A 19,434-nucleotide genomic window follows, 5' to 3' on the forward strand; every position below is an offset into this window, starting at 1 on the left:
TATGCAAAAAATAATTTTATTGTTGTTCATTCAGGACGGGCTTCATGTGCTTGAATAATTTGGCTTTTAGTGTAACTGTAGATCAGTCATCCAAAGTAGTATCTTGTGCAATAGATTTCTCACCAATGGGAGTATGACCACCAATCAGCAGTTTGTGGCTTGCTGATGTATAATTGCATCAATGTGGATTTTAAGTTGAATATATTTTCTTATAGAGAGATCAAAGGTTATGTCTGTGTTGATGTCAGAAAAAACATTCATATGACTTATTATTTAACACAGGTGATAAATGTCCTGTAGCTGTCAGATAAAAGTTTTTAAAAAAGTCAGAAGCAATCATTTGAGTCAAGGGTTTAATTAGACAAAGGTTTGTTTAGGGTTTGGAATAAATGTACATGGCACACCCAGCCCATGAATATCCACCATTCTTCAACACAACAACCATCCATCTTTCCAGTTCAATCCAAATCACTGCTTCCAACTTCAAAATAGTAAGGTACTCAAATTACCTGAGATAAGTTTGCATACAAACCAAATAAATTTGAAATCAGCCATAGACCTCGAGGACATATACATTTTAACATATTTTTTCACAACTATTATGTCAACTTAAGGCAGATAGGAATATTTTGAAAACACAAGCTGCGCATTTCATGTACAAAAAGACTTCATGGGCCACACACACAAGATCGTACAATATTTATCAAATGAACATGAATTACACAGAAGCGTTTTCCTCTATAAAAACAAGCAAGGCAATACAGTATAATGCTGTACTGAATCTCATAACTGAAATGTTACATATTATAATGAAAGACAACTTTGCAGATTATAGTTATTAATGTAACAAGATTTGAGTGAATTTGGGTGGTTAAACAGTGAGCCAGATTTTTTCTTTTTTTTTTTTTTTTCTTAGCTTTAGTCCTCACAGAGGTTCGTTTGCTCTGAAAGTCTGCTGGCACTGTTTTTCATAAAATAAGACATTGTTGCAGGTTGTTTGCTAATAATAATATTAATAATAATAATAATAATAATAAAATGAATCACTCCAAGAATAAATCATAATGTCTAACATGACAGTTTGGGGGGAAAAGCTTAATATTTGGTCCCAGTAACTTCTTCCCTTTAATGCTTCTCGGCATAATTCGCAGTCCATTCCTCTTTCTCATTACAAATGTAAATAAGTATCCCTTAAACAACCGTTTTTTAGTACCAATTCTGACTCATCTCATATAGAAAAGTGTAGTTGGTCCTTACTCTATGTAGAGCAACAGCTGCATTCATGTCGGTGTATTCTCACCAAAACAAGAATGTTTCCTGCGTCACTGCACATTGTGAAAATGAAATCTCTGCCATAAATGGTTAAAGAATCTGATTTTTGGTCAGGCCATGCGTGAATTGAATGATTTGATTTACACATGTTGTAATAATGGGAACAATTTTCAGTCCTGGCAAACGAGTGGGATTTATTTTGGCATTGTTTCTGCTAAATTATGAATAACCTGCTACTTGGGGGTACACTGCTTAAATTTTTATTTTCATAAATTTTCCACTAGGACAGCAATACTAAGATTACAATGTAGAAACCTCTGTAAGCAATTTGAATATTGTAAAATTTCTTTAAGACTTTGCTTAAAACTTTAAAATTAATTACTGAGACTCCTTTACATATTTAGTCTTTTCAGGGAGAATAATAAACACTGGTGAGTTTTTATTGAGTTTAAAAGTTAACATCTACAGTACGGCCCACAAATAACCCCTTGTCTTATCCAGACCCTGTAAATCTACAAAGTGAAATGAAAAAGCGCTTCAATCAACTGCAAACACAGTGGAGATATATCCTGTATTGCTTATGCCGACGGGCTTTATGCCAAAATGCATTTCAACCTCAGGCACTGATGTCATTCCCATCTCCACAGTCCATCACACAAAGTATCTGTGCGGGAAATGCTGGATGGTGTTGTCCATTTCATTCCTCCAGATCTACTTGGATGTTCCTCAAGTGACAAGTGGTTATTTGAAGATCATACTGTGTGTATACTAAAAGATGACAAAGGCATGTATGAAAGGCAGCTGTGGAAAGGCAGCTGGAGGCTGAATCTCAAAAGGTTCTCCCTGGTTCCTTGTTCCCTCTTCTGTCTTTGTAAAACACTTAAAGTTTCTTTCTATGGATCGTCCTTAAGATTCAAATAGGACCTACTGAAGCGGACCCAGTGAGATTTGTGCATGGTTAGATGCCGTGTTTCTCCCAGGCCAGTCTGGATGGGAACATTGAGGACAAGCATTTGGGGTTAAGTGAGCAGCTGCCTGATCTCTCGGTGAACGTAGCAAAGGAAGTCCATGTAGGAGGCACCACCATGCAGACCTTTATCCTCCACTAGGAACTGACGGAACATCATCTCTGGTTTGTCCCTTTGCCTCATGATTAGGAGCTGAGTGGAACAGGAAAAGAAAGTTCCAGTTAAAATGTAGTTACTAGCAGCGTCCCAAATGCACCCTGAGCTTTTGTACATCTAAATACTTGAACTAAATGAGGTTCAAATTTTTCATATGAAAATGTTTCAAATCCATGTTAGTGTAAAAACTAATTACAATCTTTATTTTCATTGAAAGGTTTGAACTGCATGGTAATTATTTTTTTCTATCTTAACTATTTGTCCTATTCATTTGACCCTTTCTAACTATTAAATGTTAGTTGACAGCAAAGCTTGGGTCCATTCAGCAAGACACCCAACAGACATGTAGCCTATCCATCCATTCAGAGTACTACAAATTGTGCTTTGCATAGCTGCCTCATGTGGAAAATGGCGATTAAAAAGGTTCATGTTGCATTTCTGGGGCTATTTCTGTATATCTATACTAACTCCACTAGGGGGAGGCAGAGGTCATTAAAAGCTTTATGACAGTTGGCTTCAACTTCTTCACTCATAGGATTACGTCTTGTACTGAGCAATTTAATTATGAGAGGAGAAAGAGCATGTTGATTGCATTTTAAGCAAAAAAAAAAAATGCTCTTTTGTCAACAATGTTAGATTTGGGAATTGTGTTTTTTTAACTGGCTTTACCTTCATGGAGTTCGGCCTCTTTTCAAGCAGGCCACTGATGATGAAGCGGATCTTCTTTGACATTGGGTTGTCCACCTCTGGCAGCACAGACTGAAAAACACAATTAGAAGGTCAGTTAAGTCTAAAATGAAGGTCAGTGGCACTGGTTCGACACTTTAACATGCTTTGAACATTGGTACATCACAATGTATAAATTTGAGGATGGAAAGCAAGTTAGCTTGAAGCTTATAAAGTTGAGATACACATATTTTGTGAAGGTAAAACTTTTCCTTGAAATACTGGCACTTGATTGTCTGCCTCCTCCTCCCTGTATGCACCAGAACCACATGTTGAACTGTTGTTAGTTTTATCTTGAAAATAAATATCTCCCTTTGAATCCTATGAGGTTTACATGTGTTTAATTATTGTCGACTCAATCAGTATAGTATACTTTGCTGGCTGCACATGTGGTGCTGTTGTACTTTTTGGATGTATCAAATGATACATATTGGATCCAATCATGGTCTGACTGAGATTTTATTATGAATTCAATCTTTCTCTCTCTGAGATATGAAGTATCTCTTTCTCAAAACTGGACTTGTAATTCCGAGGCATATTGCCCAACTAAACATCCAAACATTCTCTCACCATACTGTAATGCCTCCAGGCACCACAGAGGTAAGAAAACGTCTCATCTGATATCTCTAAATACAGATAGTTTTGTTTGGTTTATAAATGTGTAGAGATCTTAGTGGTATTAAATGAATTCTGACCATGTGTCCTTGCAGGTGTGCGAGGGAGGGCATGTTGAAGATGTTCTGGATGAGGTCCGGTGGGGTTGCTTGGCCCAGCCACAGAAACATGGAGTGGCCGTTCTCCAACAGGAACATGCCAGAGTCTGCAAGACGCTCCTCTGAGCAGCGCACTGGAGCAGGCAGAACCTCACTGCTAACGTCCATGTTGTGCTAGGAAAAAAACATCGATATATTATATTACAACAGTCCCACTGAAATGGTAGAGATCACAAAGCACTTACCACAATCTAAATACACACCTTCCCTTTATATACACCAAACATATAAAATAATCGAGATTAATCCTGATTGTGACTTCAAATTTGTTATTCAACATCCCTCTGTAATGCATCCATCTCTCATAATGAGCAAACTTTACTGTTGTGGATTTAAAGAGGATATTCAGGAGGAGACAAATGTTTGAGTGGATGCATCTCAACGGTATAACTGAGAAAAGAAAGTATGAATAGATGGGGAGTTTCTCAAAAAGTTACAGCACGCTATGTGTGATAATGACCCTCACCAGTGGGATGAGGCGTGGGTAGAGCAGCAGCTGTGTGTCCTCCACCCCCATGGCCATGACCGACAGCCTTTGATGGGCTCTGTCGTCTGTGGAGAGCTCCGTGCTGCCCACCAAGGGAGCGGTTTTCATCAGGCTGTTCATGTAGACTGGGAACACCTTCATGGCATCGGGCAGGATCAGCTTCATATGGACACACGCAGAAAAATGTTACTGAGAGATACTTAACACAATAGATGTATTATCAAATCTTTTGTTACAGACACATCAATCGACAATCCCAAATTTATTGTGTCTATCTTGAAATCAAAGCCTGACTTCAACAAAATTCATTGCAGGTGCTGTCCTGCTCTGACCTGGCTGGCAGCGGAGGGGCTGGCACAGTTCTTCCTGTAGCAGGCCAACATGTGGGCTGTCTGATTGACCAGGATCTCCCTCACATTCTTTAGAGGCTGGTTCAGTATGGCACGGTAAGCTGAGTGGCCATGAGAAAAGGTTAGTTAAAAGAGAAGAGGGGGAGGAGAAGAACACGATTTAAAAAAAAAAAAAAAAAAAAAGAAAATTACGCAATGGAAGAATGGGCGCACAAGGGAGCTGAAGAGTAGCAAGATCAGTGAGAGAAGGCAACTGAAGATCAGTAATACAACTGTGCTTAAGGTTTGATATGTGCAGATTAGAGAGGGGCTCAGTGTCATCTGCACTTCATATGAAACATGTGGTTCTTATTTCCACAACACATTCTTCTTTTACTCATAAGTCAGTCAGAATTAGTAGATTATCAAGTTATGCATGGGGTATATTCAACAAAGGTCAGGATGATACTGCAGTACATCAGCAGGCTACGGCTGCACTACGTTACAGTCCTAAATAAAGTGAGCTGAGTGTATAAGATTGACTGTTCACAAACCATGGGAGGAAAAATGCATCTTTTCTGCATTTGGCAATAGTGTAACAATCTGGGCTGTCAGTTCAAACTTGAAATGGAAGACAGAACAAGGCCGTAAGTGTGGGAGGGACTATCTCAGTGAATTTTAGTCCAGTCAAATGTAAAAAGGACAGTCACCTGTTTTGGCAAAGAAGTTGATGAGTGAGTCAGTCTCACAGCTCTTGTACAGCTCTGACAACTGTGAGCTGCAGTTCAGACTGAGGTTGTGGATACGCAGGCGTCGCTGGCCATTGATGGTGGTGTACAGCAAGGCACACTGGGAAAAGAGATTAGAAGAAGTTAAAACCAGACCTTGGGGATTGAACTCCTGACAAACGGAGAACAATTGCAATTTAGATTTTTTTTATTTTTTTTACATTTTTAAAAGACACATACCTGCATGAGTGCCCCAGACTCCTCATTGAGCGTGTCGTCATGCTTGAACTCGACGGTCACAGCCTTGTCACAATCCACAGCTGCCATCTCTATATCTGTGGTGTTGTTCATATGGATGGCACCAAAGAAGTCTGTGGCTCTGAAGCCTGAAGACACACAAAAATGTAAAGTACTGTGAGGTCACTCCTTATAGCACAGGGGGGTAATCTTGGGTAATTAAACAGCAGATGGAAAATGTTCTACTATTCCTTACCTGTACTGGTACGAACACGCATGATGGCATCAAATCCAATGCTCTTCTGCACATCTTTCCTTAGGTCTCTCAGGAAATGTTCCCCATCTGTCTCCACCTGCAAGAAGTACACTCGAGTGAGCAGCAAATATCGTATGTGCATAAGCTATAACCAGCAGATGGCGGTATTGTCACCATTTGATCTCATGCCAATGACAAGCATGTCGACTGGGGCTCATAAATGTACCTTAACCCAAAAATATAATCTAATACTAAGAGAGTTTACTGAAATGTCAGTCGGAGAAATAATTGAACATTAATGAGGTTATTTAGTTTTTATAAAGTGTTAAAATTCTGGTGCTCCAAGTGACACAGTGTTTTATGTTTAATACCTACATTGTAGTGTTATTTATGAAGTATTTCAGTGTAGGTTTAGGCTGTGTTTGTGTGTGTGTTAAACTGTATTGTACTGCCTTAGCATGTGGTGTGTTTGTACAGTTTGGAGCAATTTCCCATGCTTGCTGCACCATTCCTTCGGGACAGTTCTATATTAGACTGTGGGTACTGTGCCAAAATTATTATGTGAAAACAACTAGCTTTTATTAAGCTGCACATAACTTTGCCAATTTGTTAAATTATGGCTTTCTAATTTAATTACAAGAAATAAAAAGCATGTTTGTCCCGTTGTCCATATTTTATCTTGAATGCATCTGCTTGCAACACACTGTGTGTATTTTGAAATGGCCTACACTAAACACGTATGCCTGCCAAATGTTGTACCTGGAAGTTGTTGTACTTGTAGACAGAGCCTCCAGTGTGCGAGGGCACATCAGCCATGGTTGCCATGTCAACGTACTGGCTAGGGAAGAGGAAGAGATCCACACAGCAGCCCTGTGCCACACAGTCCTTTGACAGTTGCTCATACACTCCTTTCTGAGGCTGGAACAGGGTCTATGGAAAAACAGAGAATTTGAAGTTAGCATTCCCGTGTCCTAGCGTTCTCAAAATTAAAAAAAAAAAAAACTTAAAGATAGTATCCACCACATCCGACCACACGCATGCAGATGAGTTCAGTTTCAATTTAATACAAACCCTCCTCACAGAAAAAAAAAAAATGCATTTTAGATGCTATTTAAAAGGAGATCTTGTCCAGGCCTACCCCCTGTGTTTACTCAATCTACAACTGCTAGAACTCACTCAACACAAAAAGCTACTCACTTTCTCTTTCTCAGTGTTGACCAGCTTTTTGTCATCCCTGTTTTTCAGTTTGCCAGGAGCCTCAGCGGTGGGCATGGAGGAATGGAAAATGAAGAGTTTTCCACTACACTCTGCTGCCTGGAGATGACAGAACAATGAAACAGAGAAATGATGAAAGATCTCAAAAAGAAGGTCAGACCAAGGTGTGTGGTGGGTTCCTTCCTGACGTCTTCTTTGTGGCATTACAGTGAAATCATTAGGTCAGGAGGTGCAAACATTCAAATCATGCAAAGGATCAAATTATTCTAATAATAATAATCTGTATTTACAGAGCTCTCCCGTGTTGCCAAATAAACTGATAAAGAAAAGATAAAGATGTAAGCAATAAAATATAAACACCAACAGGCCTAAAAAAATAAAACATTCACTGACTATTTGCTATTGTGTAATATTACAACTGCTTCCAATTAAAACCAGTGTGTGAACTTTTCCTTCACTGTGTGCCAAAACACTGACCTCATATCACTGTGAAAGTTTATTGGACTTTAAAGTAAACACAAAAATATCAGGAAAAAGAAACTTATTGCTTCACTGAGTTGACAGCTTGAATGAGTTCAGATGTCAATGCCAAATTTGGCATTAGCAATGCATCTGAAATATTTTGACAAACTTGAAACAACCTTGTGGGTAGCGGCGCAATTCTTCTTTTGTTTAGATTTAAATCGGTTGACCTTTTTAGAAAAACACAATTTTATCTGTTTTGGACTTTCTACATTTTATTGGGAACCAAAGCGATAAAAATGATAAAAGATTAAAAGAAACCAGGATGTTAGATTTTAGAAACACTGCTGCTAATCAAATGTGGCTTGTCAAATATGAAGCCTCCCACTGAGTTAAGGATATTTGATCTTTATAGACACAGACATTACTCTAAATCTAAACCTATAGCAGCCAACCCATGGGGTTGCTGTAGGCCCCTAATCTTCCACTTCATGTTGACAGATGTCACCCTGTGGCTAACCTTAAATGCCTCCACGCCGGCCTGGATGACAGGGGCAAAGACCGTTTCACTCTCGTTGGTGTCTGCAAACATGTCAGGGATCTGGTCCAGGAGGCTGCAGAGAAAGGGACAGGATTATGGTCTGCTCAGGGTCTCTAACAATCACTTTAGCAGCAGAAGATTCATCACTGTATTTAGCTGTACCAGAGATATGTGACATTGTCCTCACTGCCTTTTTGACGGCCTTCACATGACAATGTCTGATTGAAATGTACAGTATTCAAGTAAAGACTTCAATATTGATTCAGTATTTTGTCTTTCTCATGCATTAGTTTTTACTTCTAAAAGATTCCCCTTTAAAATATTAGACTGAAGCCATGTTAATCTCAATGTCAAATGAAACAGTATCCCATTAAGGGATATAAAAATAAACTGGATTAAACTCCAGAGAACTCCTGGGGACAACATGCCTAATTCTCTCTTTCCCTACATGATGGAGCATCCAAGATAAACAGTTCTTCCACTAACTAATAATGAGCTGCATCTTACTTGTAGATCACAGCCCTTGAGTCATGGTAGTTGACGAGGAAGCCGTCAAGCAGCGGGACAAACATCTCAGCCGTATCTGAAACCACCATCATCTGGGGCTGGGCCAAAGCACTCTTCACATTGTAGAAGTGGAGGATCTTGTTGTAGGTGACAAAGCCGACCTTAATCACCGAGCTCTCCACACCTTCCTCTCTGGTAAGGGAGAGACAACAAGCATCTGTGAACAGGATGTTTCTACTAAGTCAGTTGAAATGTTATTTACAATGGCTGCGTGTGTGCGGTGTGTAGACTCAATGTTGTCCAATATGTCAAAGCTGTGTTTGTACCACATTCACTGCTGAGATCCCACTGCCTGTCTGCTACATTTTTTTTTTTTTAACAACCATAATAACTTCCCTATTTTTTTGTGTGTGTGTGTGAGAGAGAGAAAGGGCTACAAAATCCAAGTAATTTTTAGTTGTTAAAGAAAGCCCATTTACCTTTGAGTCATGCCTGATATTTTCATTTTTTCCTCTGTTTCTCTCACTATTGCAGCTTACTATATCTTATCTATACTATGCCTCTGGATTTACACTGTTTGAAAAATGTCTTTTGGCTTTAATAGATAAGTGCTATTTGAAGAAATAAAGACAAAAAGGCTCCCTGACATTTACCAGAACATTCTGGATTTGGGTGTGGGACTGGTAGCTACGCTGAACATACATCAAAAGCCTTCAACATCATAGTAATTTAAAAGCATTCTTTACTGACACTGCCAACTGCACTTTGTAGGTCTTTCTTTTTAAATCACGCAGACATACTCAGTACCATTTATTGTGGCTTAGAAAATATGCCATTGGTTAACTGTGACCCCATGGCTCTTACATGAACATTAGTCACAGGTGCTATTATTGGAAATAAAAAAAGTAGATACAGAGTAGATTTCATTTTGTTCTTTCTCATACCAGACAGTGATTAAAAAAATATCAGTGATGATAAAAAAAAAAAAACAAAAAAAAAAAAATGTCACTGCAAGACTTGATCTACATCTGCGTTTACTTAAACCAGACTCAAACTTGATTTTCAGTGAATTTGGAAAATACTGCAGAATTACATGAACCGTATAAAATGCAGGGTGTCCAGTGTCTTTTAATTTAGTGCCTGGAAAAACAAAAGCAAAGATTCAAACACAGCTGGAGAGGCGGCTTATCTTGAGTACACTTCTCCTACGTGTTTTAAGGATGATGTAATGGCAGCAGACAAATATGGATATATTGTTGCTGGCACTAATTAGCAGAGAGAAGAAAGTTATCTTAGGAGTTACCAGGTGGAGTAAATCATCCTCTCCTTCATGATGAATCAAAGAAAAACTCACTACCGGAACAATGGTTACCACAAATAGTTTTGTTTTTGTTTTGGATGCCTGCACTATAATATTTTCCGTTTTTGGAAAGCTTGGCACCCTCCTTAACCGATACCCACCATCTGCAAAACGTCATGCAAGAACATTCAGCTGATGAGAACAAATAGTTGGCTTGATGTTTCGGACTTGAGGGAAGTCCATTTTTGGCAAGGTATATGTAGGATGAAAAGAGTATTAGCAGCATTTAGTTTGCACTTCAAACAGATTATGGTACAATTTGTTGAGGATATGGTGTATGTGGAAAAGTGGTTACGGTGGAAGTTATGCAATCCACCCTGGATATATATTAGTGGGCTCCACAAATATATAACGCCAATTTTAGCAGATAAAACGTGTTACATTCCCTCCTTTATTGTGTGAGTGAATGTGTGTGGTTTTCGGAGTTATCCTGTGTACCTGGGCAGCTTCTCCAGCAGAGTCTTCAGCTCATCACATATCAGTTTGACCAGGCCGCTTTTAATGTTGTTGTAGGACACGTCAATCATAAAGATGTAGGCAGGAGGATTCGGAGGTTTGTTGTTCTATGGAATAAAAAGGCAACAGGTGTAATGAATCAGCTGCTATTTTAAATATATTATCCAGGGTATCATGGCCTGACAGGCATGCAGCATAAAATACATTATTTCAAAATGAAATGAGAAAAAATGCTTCCTGTGCAAACTTAAGCTCTGGAATAAACGAGTCATGAGCAAAGAAATTATTCCTCTTTTCAGCCCTGCATTCTGTAATCTCCACCTTCATGCCTTCAACCTTAAGTTTCTGTTATTAGCTCTCGAATACCAGAGATATTTCCATTTGGGCTTGCTTATAACTTGGGAGAAGCTGTGAGGAGACCGTGGCAGGTATGAATTCCTGAATGGAAGGTAATGGCAATGGAGTGTGTGCAGAAGAGGGTTGTCTGTAAGACATTGTTTTGTTTCCACAGTTACAAGCCATGACAAGACACTCACCTTGAAGGCTTTTGTTTAATGGCTGGCCTGCAGAGGGTGTTTATAAGTCTTAATAAACAGAGCAAAAGTAGGCCAGTGGAGTGACTCAGCTTTGCCAACGTACTCTGACCCTCTAATGTTGTTTGCAACAGACACAGCCTCCATGGGGACACGCAGTTCATTAGCGTCACTGTTTTTTTTCCCTTTCTTTTAGTGTTAGGGTTAGGAACTGAGCTGAACACATTCTGTCCTGCGATCGGCTTTGATATTATCAACATGTGTTGAATAATGTAAAGTGGTGTCCAAAAGTTCCTTCAGAAAAATCAGTAATGCAGTCCTGTAGATGCAAATCTGTTCAGACAGATGTACAGTATGTGAGAACCATCCATTTAAATGACAACTCTTTTGCATTATCAGAGCACAAACTCTGCTTTATGCTTGCAAACAATCCCTGAATTTAAGTGCTTATGTCTATTGATCATCTTAATGCACTCTGCATAATGTGTACTGAATAGCAGTCGACAGATCATGAGTTGTCTTCCTGTACCTTGCAGTAATCCATGGTAGCTGCAAACTCATAGGATCCCAAGGACAGCTCAGGCCTCTCATAGAAGTCCACCCTCCGGCCCATGTGGTCAAGATGTTGGAAATAGAAGACTGGCACTGGGGTAAAACAAAGACATTAAAGTGAATGAATAACTGTGCACAACATATTCAGAGTTGTTTGCCTGTTTTCTTGTTATTTAAATTAAATAACTTCCGTATTCTTATTTCAAAAGTTGATGTTTCCTTTTCTGGCTGCTTAAAATGTTTTTTGCAGTATTTTTTGCATAGTACTGTACCTTCGTTGACACAGTTGCAGAAACCACACTGGTAGCGACGACCACCATCAATAAACTGCATGTAAGGACACATGTAGGCCTTGCATCGATTGCAGCGGATGGGGCCTGTCTCACCATGGTTCACAACATACAAAGGAGTCTACACAGAGACAGACACAAAAGACTTTTTTAATAAACTGTTCCCAAACTAATTCAGGCCCTTTTATAAAAAAAAATACAGTTCCTTTAAAGGAAATTGTTAACTAAACAAAATTCTTAAGTGTCTACTGAAAAGCACATCTAATATACAATGTATGGGTCATGGGTTATTTCTCTTTGCTTCAAGTGTCTACATTCACTGTGATGTTTCCCATGTTTTCAGCGATGCAACATTTACCATACTTGGACCATACTCTTGCATATACTGTATATCTTTGTAAACTCTGCTCTGTCTGTAGCATCAGTGAAGCTGTTTAATATATACCACAGCACTGAGTGCTGTACACCAGCGTAACACTAATTATTTAAAAAGCTCCCTCTATGCCCTGACATAATATGAATTGAAAATGTTTGCTTCAAATGAACTCAACAAGGCTACAAGTAGGTTTATTATTAGACGGAGGACTTAAAGGTGGAGAGGTAACGTGTTTACAGTATCTTAGGGCTGTTTACCCAGTGCAGCGAACAAAAGCTGTTGGATGATAAAACAATAAATTCAACATCCAAGCACAACAGCATGAGTTATGTATAAACTCAGAGCATTGATTTAGTTTTACTATTTTCATATATTTCTGGTGAGAATATGCTCCATGCTGCACTGAATGGAATCAAATCTGAGAGTATAGTAAATTTATGTTTGATTGCCTTTATATAAACCTCCTTTCTTCCTTAGTGGTCCCTGCAGATCTGACATCTAGCTAATTAGCCTAAAGCCAGATGAGAGAAAGCTAACATTGCCTAAAAAGGCCAATTGGTGCCTGGGACAAGGCAAGTGGAGGGGGGAAATATCTAAGACAGGATTCTTGGACCACACATGATCCAAAAGGAGGTCATTCACAGGACAAATTAACTTTTAGTACTAGAAATATATCACAGCAGAACTACAATTCTGTGTTTGCCTATTCTTATACTGTAGAGTGCTAAAATGCCGTGTCTTTTTTATGAGTATTTTTAAAATAGAAAGCAAATGCGAAAAATCTCTAGTTACAGGTTAAGTGCCACAGTAGGAAATCTTAAGACAAAACTAGACTATGTATCTCGAGCTTCCCAACAGCTGCCTTAACAACTACTTTGTACAATGCAGCAATTCTCCAAAATCCTATTGGAACAATGTCATACAGTTCAGACTGCATAAAAAACACTCCACCATAAGTGTTCTAGTAAGTTTCATAAGTCATTGTGGGATGACAGTGTAGAAAATTTCCAAAAAACAACACACTCTGGGGACAGAAATGCCACATGGTTCTACATGCAGTGTTTCCCATATATAGAAATCAGGTACCCAGGATGATTGTTGGTATTGTATGATTTTTCTTTTAAACATATATATAAATGCATATATTAGCATTTTATTCCATGCAAAAGTTGGAGTTTTTTTACCGCTAAGCTGCTAGAAGCCAGAACAGTCTTTCTCTCTTTTTTTTGCTGATCTTAGCACGTGATTATGTATTGTTGATGTAATTGAGCATTTGATTTTAGATGGGGAAACTGCCTTTAAGTCACATGTGAAACCATGACTTACCTCATTCTTTGGCAAACTTGCAAAGGGCTTAATGATGGAAGCCAGGGGCACTTGGCACTGTTTGGCCAAATCGGCAGTGCAGGGTAGGGAGTAGGTGGTGCATCGTATAAACCTGGGACTGGCATTGCCTGGAATAAGCAAAAAGAAGAGTCAATGACCTTGATGTTATGACAGAGCACATTTGTATTCCTCCTCTCTGAAAAAGCAGTGTGGACTGTAATTCTGCATGTTTAATTTATCATGATCATAAATAGTTTAGATTAATAATCCTCAAGGAAATAACTACCTTTTGACCAAATACTATATTTACAAAGTATACACTACAAACAACATAAAAACTACTGAATTTTAGGTTCTCAACTTCAACAAATACACAGGCTTTATAGACATGTAGAAATTCTTTATGGAAATGAATGGATTTTCACCTACAGTTCTTACAGATTAACATCTACTACAAATATGCAGTGCTCTAAAAGAGGATTACAGTGTTATTTTGGTTTACCTTGGTCCTGTGCTGTGAAGTCTGTGGTGACCAGAGGTGGAACCTGTCCCCTGATGTTTGTGCTGAAGACCTGTCCTCCTCGTTGTACTTGGTCATCCTCAATGACTTGGGTCTAAAGCAGACAAATTATACATTACAGTACAATCTGACAATTATTTAGAATTGTTGGGTAAATACCTTCTTTTTTTTATTTTTATATATATATAATTTCATTAATAAAGACAGCATAACTACATAACAAATAAATATAATAATAAATATTTTCTTGGTCATATGCCTTAATGAGAAGACAAAATAAAATCACCAACCATAGATCTTTTGCTTCATATTTTTTACATTACCCAAAATATAATTAATAAAGTCACTGAAAATACTCTGTAATGTTAACAAAAGGGAAGATGTACAGTACATGCCTTTGTCAGACACATTTTGAGGAAATAATAAGCTGCTGGTTCAGAAAATGCAGTATGACATATATGGTATGTTGGTATGTGAAGGTATTCGGTCCCAGGAGGATTAGTTGTCAACTCACTGTGCTTGGGATAGAATCGGGGTCCAGTTTCTTCTGTGGAGGGCCAGCCATTGCAGCTGGTGCTCCGGGGAAGGCCCCTGGCATGCCTGGCTGGGGCCCAGCTATGGGTCCCCCAAACTGACCTGTACATTAAAAAGGGACATACTGGTAATTAGAGGATATTTATTGGCTGCAGTGTAAAATGTAGGACCGTGTTCTGATTGCTTCAAAACCAGCAATGAGAACATATTGTTTTAATGTTTCTAAAAAGTACAAAAATGTATTCTCCTTTCTTGTCCTTTGTGTATTATAAAAATATTCATCAAACAAAACAGTTACGACACAGAGCAACCTAAAAAAAGAATTAAGCATCAAAGACACACTACATGAGAAGATTAAATTTTCTATTGTAAATACTTAATTTTTTTACCCCTGTGCTGTAGTTTAAAATGGTTAGTTAACTGCCTCTGTTTGATATTGTTCTGTCTGTCAAGCAGGATATTCCTCGCACACAGAATCCATTACACTGTGCTAATGACCATGTATCAACAGCTCTACCAGTACGTAAGTAACTAATACAATGCGACTGTCAAAAAAGCGGCAATATCCCTTTAGGGATACTTCTGTTTCCTGGTATAAGTCAGTGTTTTTGTTTACAGAGTCAGAATTACCGGCTTGCTGTGGGTATCCTGGTGGACCAACAGCTCCAGGACCAGGCTGCTGGAAACCTCCAGGGCCTAGAGGAGGCGGCCCAGGGAAGGGTCTACCCATGCCTGCCATCGGTGGGCCTCCCATCTGTGGGCCTGTCATCTGTGGGCCTGTCATCTGTGGGCCTGTCATCTGTGGCCCTGTCATCTGTGGCCCTGTCATCTGTGGACCTGCCAGTGGTGGACCTGCCATTGGCATGCTTGCTGAAGGTGACTGTGGTGGAGACATCAGAGGGGACATTTGTTGGGGCATGTGGGGTGACTGTGGGCCCGGAGGCATCTGTGGCTGGCCCATTGCTGGAGGAGGAGGCGCCTGGAAAGGCTGCTGGGCTACAGAGCTTGTTGGAAGAGGAGGGCTCTGCATGGGCCCTGGGGCTACACAAGGAAGAAAGTTGCCACAATACATTAATGATTTATGATAGTCTGGTTCTTCTGTTCTGTCCAATCACAGGAAAGACTATCATTTAGACCCTGACGTGCCAGTTATGTAGCCATTGACAGATAACATGAAAAGCCAGCAATATTTCACCAAACAGTGAATGCAGGTTTGTTTTTATGTATGCCACACCCTGCTGTAGGATCAGCACTAAGTGTAAATTTGTAATAAGGAAACTTACCATAGCCGCCCAAGTTCATAGCACTCATCTGAGTGGTAAGCTGTTGTGCTGCAGGCGGGCCAGGTGAGGCCATACTGTTGTATGGGGACTGTGGAGGTTGTCCATACGCAGCAGATGCAGCTGGTGGAGCAGGGTACCTGACAAGTATAAGAACAAGATGTCTGTAAACATTCTCACTCATCTATGTCATGCTTATCCAAGAACAACCAAACAGAGGGCAACTAGACTCGATTTTAGATACTTGACTCAGTTCTGAATCAGATGAGAGATGAAACGTCTTTAAGTATCTAAAACCAAGTCCAGTTGCCCTCAATTAAACGTTTCTTGAAGTATAAGAACAGTTAGTAGTATACAGCAGGTATAGTGTTGCCTCATATTGACAAACTACTTTATGCTTGAAGATGCTTTTAACATTTTGCTAACATTGCAAAGTTTTAGTAGACTCTCTAATCCTTGCTGTTTTGAAATGAGTTCAGACAATTTCTTGCAGTAAAAAAGATAAAACACAATTTAATGGCCTGTCGTAGTACATCATCAATAAATGTATCTACTGTTTTCTTTATGAAAGTAACTATGATCTGCAATACTTCCTTTACACATTCATAAACTACTGTATTTGTGTTGATTTCAGAGAAGAGTAGCTGTTCCAAGCAGCTGCTATTTGGTGAAAATTGTTACCTTTGTGGATGAGCGCCATTTTGCTGGACATTTGGATTGTACTGACTGGACACTGGAGGTGGAGGCAAACCAGCGGCAGAGGAAACTGGTGATTTCATCATACCTGCAGTGAGTAAATGACACCATGTGTACAGTGTACAGTCTTCACTATGTCTGAGGGAAATCCATTCTAGATCCAAACCTTTTTCTGTAAGAATGTAAGTGAGCTCAGGGTTCTTTAGAAGGTCAGAATTTGCTCAACTGAGTTGAATCAATATGGACATGTGCAGACTAAGGCCTCTGTTTTAAATGTATGCTACACAAATCTTAGGATGCAATTTGCCTGAAATGGTTGATCCAAAAAGAAACCTGGTTCCAGTGCTGTCCAGCTACTTTTATGGACTTCAAAAATGTGTTTGCACTGCATATAGAGCTTGTGCCAGTGTTCAGTGACATTTAAAATTAAGTCAATAAATTTACTGTGCCCTTGCCCCTGCTACAGGTACTTAACATGCATGCTATCTCAGTGGTATGGCAGATGAATCATTTAAAGGCCAGATGAACAAATGTACTCACTTACACATAAAACATAATGAACAATACAATACAAAACACCTTCAGCTGCAAACTAAGACATGTTATGAGCTATTACATATATTCTGAAAAACATGCATTTGAGACCTGATATTTGAAAACATTCATGTCCACCAAAAAACAGCAAATTTCATCTCAGAGAGCTAGGGAATTGTGAGCTCCTATTGCTGAAAGAGCATCACTTGCTACAATTGATGTCATTCAAGAATGAATGAGCTGAAATGCACAACGTCCGGTGGCAAGATCAGGCTTGTTCAATGAAAGCCAAACAACCATGTTATTTAGGAAACGATCCAAATACAAGAGCGAAAGTACTTTACCTGTTGGTGGAGCTGTGAATGTCTGAGGTTGCCCCCCATAGTGCCCATAGAGGGGCTGCGCAGGACCACTCCCAAATCCACCTTGGTAGCCCCCCATCCCTGGTTGGGCCTGGGAGTATGGGGGTGCTGCAACATAACCCTGTTGACTCATTTTGATGGAATGACTGTCACTTTCTTCTCATGCCAAGACAAATGAGTTTTGACAACCTGTGAAGTTGAAAAGAAGCATGAATCAGGAACTTTAATGTTTCTGCTCAATTTTGATAAATAGAAAAATTAAATAAGGATCTTATTATTAACTGTTGGTATTATACTGTAAGATTTTCACAAACCATATAGAAACCATTCTTAGGTAGTTTGCATCAGGTACTCCTATTGATGTTACTCATAAATGTATGACTTTAATAAATCTTGTATGTTTACAGGCCACACCAACAACAACTGATGTTTGACCTCATGCAATCATCAACACTCCTGTTACATGGACCTTTGACGTTCCTTATTTAGAGATAAGGCAGGCCTGTCTTTGGTATTATCTTCAATATTAGTTGTTTCTGTTTTGCTGTCAGCCATTTAAAAAATATTTGTAGCCAACTGTAAGTTTGCACTTGGCTAAGTTTTAGCCCAGACTGTCAGATTATGACTATGACTATAGATTATGTTGTCATATAGGACACAATAATGACTATACATAACGACTTATAAAAGTTATGGGCCTGTAGACTTTTTTTCAATGAGTCAAATCTTTTATGACATGTTGATGAACTTCGGCACAGCAGGGTCAACAAAATTAACAGCTGCGTACTGACAACTCAATGAAAGCCCATTATTACTACATGATAAGTCAATTTAACACGTTTTACCCCGACAAAAATGCATAAAGAGAGATAAGATACAGTGGTTAATAGTTCAGTTCAATAGTTAACCGTATCTGCCACTTCTGAGGATTGCCACGTCAAAGACCATTATGAAGGCTAAAAGTCTGAGCATCCCTGCATTTCTCCATTTCACATCCAGCTAAATGTAGTACACATCTTTGTAGTACAATATTTAACCTATGACATGTAGCTTAGTACCTTATCGAAAGCGCTCAGTGACATGACAGCACAGGGTTCAGTGTTGATTAGCTCAAACATTGATAGAGAACATCTTGCTAGCTACGCGGAAATTACTACAAAGTTTTCCTTTGCACCAGAATCGCATTCATTTCAAACATAAATGCTTTGAAATACAAGGTTATCTGAGGTAAGAGTTACACGTTTGTATGGTCTATATGTGTATATACTGTCGTGGTGGTATTTACCTGAATATTGGGTAGATTCCTCTCCTCTGTCTATTTCCCTCAGTGAAAGCAGAGTGCCACGTCAAACTCCACCAAAGCACCGGTCGCTATGTTGGTTACGCGACGAAAAGCTCGATTGTCGAATAGAAGACAAACATACGGAGTTTCCGGTTGTATATTTCAAAATAAAATCCGTAATGGCGAATAAAATTTCATAGACGATATTCAACGAAGCAAAAATAACACCCGTTTCTAAAATGTATCCTTTCACACCTTCAGAAAATATTTCTTAACGTTTCATAAGCCAAAGAATGTGGTCAAAAACGTTACAGTATGCTAATATTTTGAAGAGTCATTGTCTGAATTCCTGGTTTTGGTCGATGTGGTTTTAGTTAACTTTACCAGAGTTTAAGTCGTGTCTGACCCAGTACGCATGCGTGAAACAGAGGGAACCCGCATACACGTCAGCATAGGGGATGTGGACATGCGTTTCATCATTACCTAGATACTGAACCGCCTTCACTCTCTGTTAACACAGAAACACATCCAAGAGAGACTAGATTTAATATGGATAAGGACATCAGAATAAAATGATTAAAGATTTCCTTAAATGCATTGATTAGGCAATGGATGGTTGAAGTTATAGGGCTACAAAACCTATATAATGTAGGCTATATAATATAAATAGGGATGC

General features: G+C 39.1%; 1 protein-coding gene across 1 annotated transcript; it reads right to left on the reverse strand.

Annotated features, from left to right (window-relative positions):
* Window positions 1-339: 339 nt before the first annotated feature.
* Window positions 340-18,887, reverse strand: sec24d (SEC24 homolog D, COPII coat complex component). The gene is made up of 23 exons (XM_023421064.2): window positions 18,762-18,887; window positions 17,459-17,665; window positions 16,566-16,668; window positions 15,888-16,024; window positions 15,235-15,645; window positions 14,585-14,706; window positions 14,053-14,164; window positions 13,551-13,678; window positions 11,831-11,969; window positions 11,536-11,651; window positions 10,456-10,580; window positions 8,658-8,849; window positions 8,130-8,223; window positions 7,130-7,246; window positions 6,692-6,862; window positions 5,933-6,029; window positions 5,680-5,825; window positions 5,422-5,560; window positions 4,715-4,833; window positions 4,362-4,541; window positions 3,818-4,009; window positions 3,066-3,155; window positions 340-2,432 (listed from the first exon to the last, which is right to left on the reverse strand). The coding sequence occupies exons 2-23, from the start codon at window positions 17,607-17,609 to the stop codon at window positions 2,292-2,294; spliced, it is 3,222 nt and encodes a 1,073-aa protein (XP_023276832.1). The 5' UTR covers window positions 17,610-17,665; window positions 18,762-18,887; the 3' UTR covers window positions 340-2,291.
* Window positions 18,888-19,434: the final 547 nt, after the last annotated feature.

This window comes from Seriola lalandi, unplaced genomic scaffold, assembly GCF_002814215.2.
Source record: "Seriola lalandi dorsalis isolate HSWRI2012SDOR001 ecotype SW California unplaced genomic scaffold, Sedor1 jcf7180002054663, whole genome shotgun sequence".
NCBI classification, from domain to species: domain Eukaryota; kingdom Metazoa; phylum Chordata; class Actinopteri; order Carangiformes; family Carangidae; genus Seriola; species Seriola lalandi.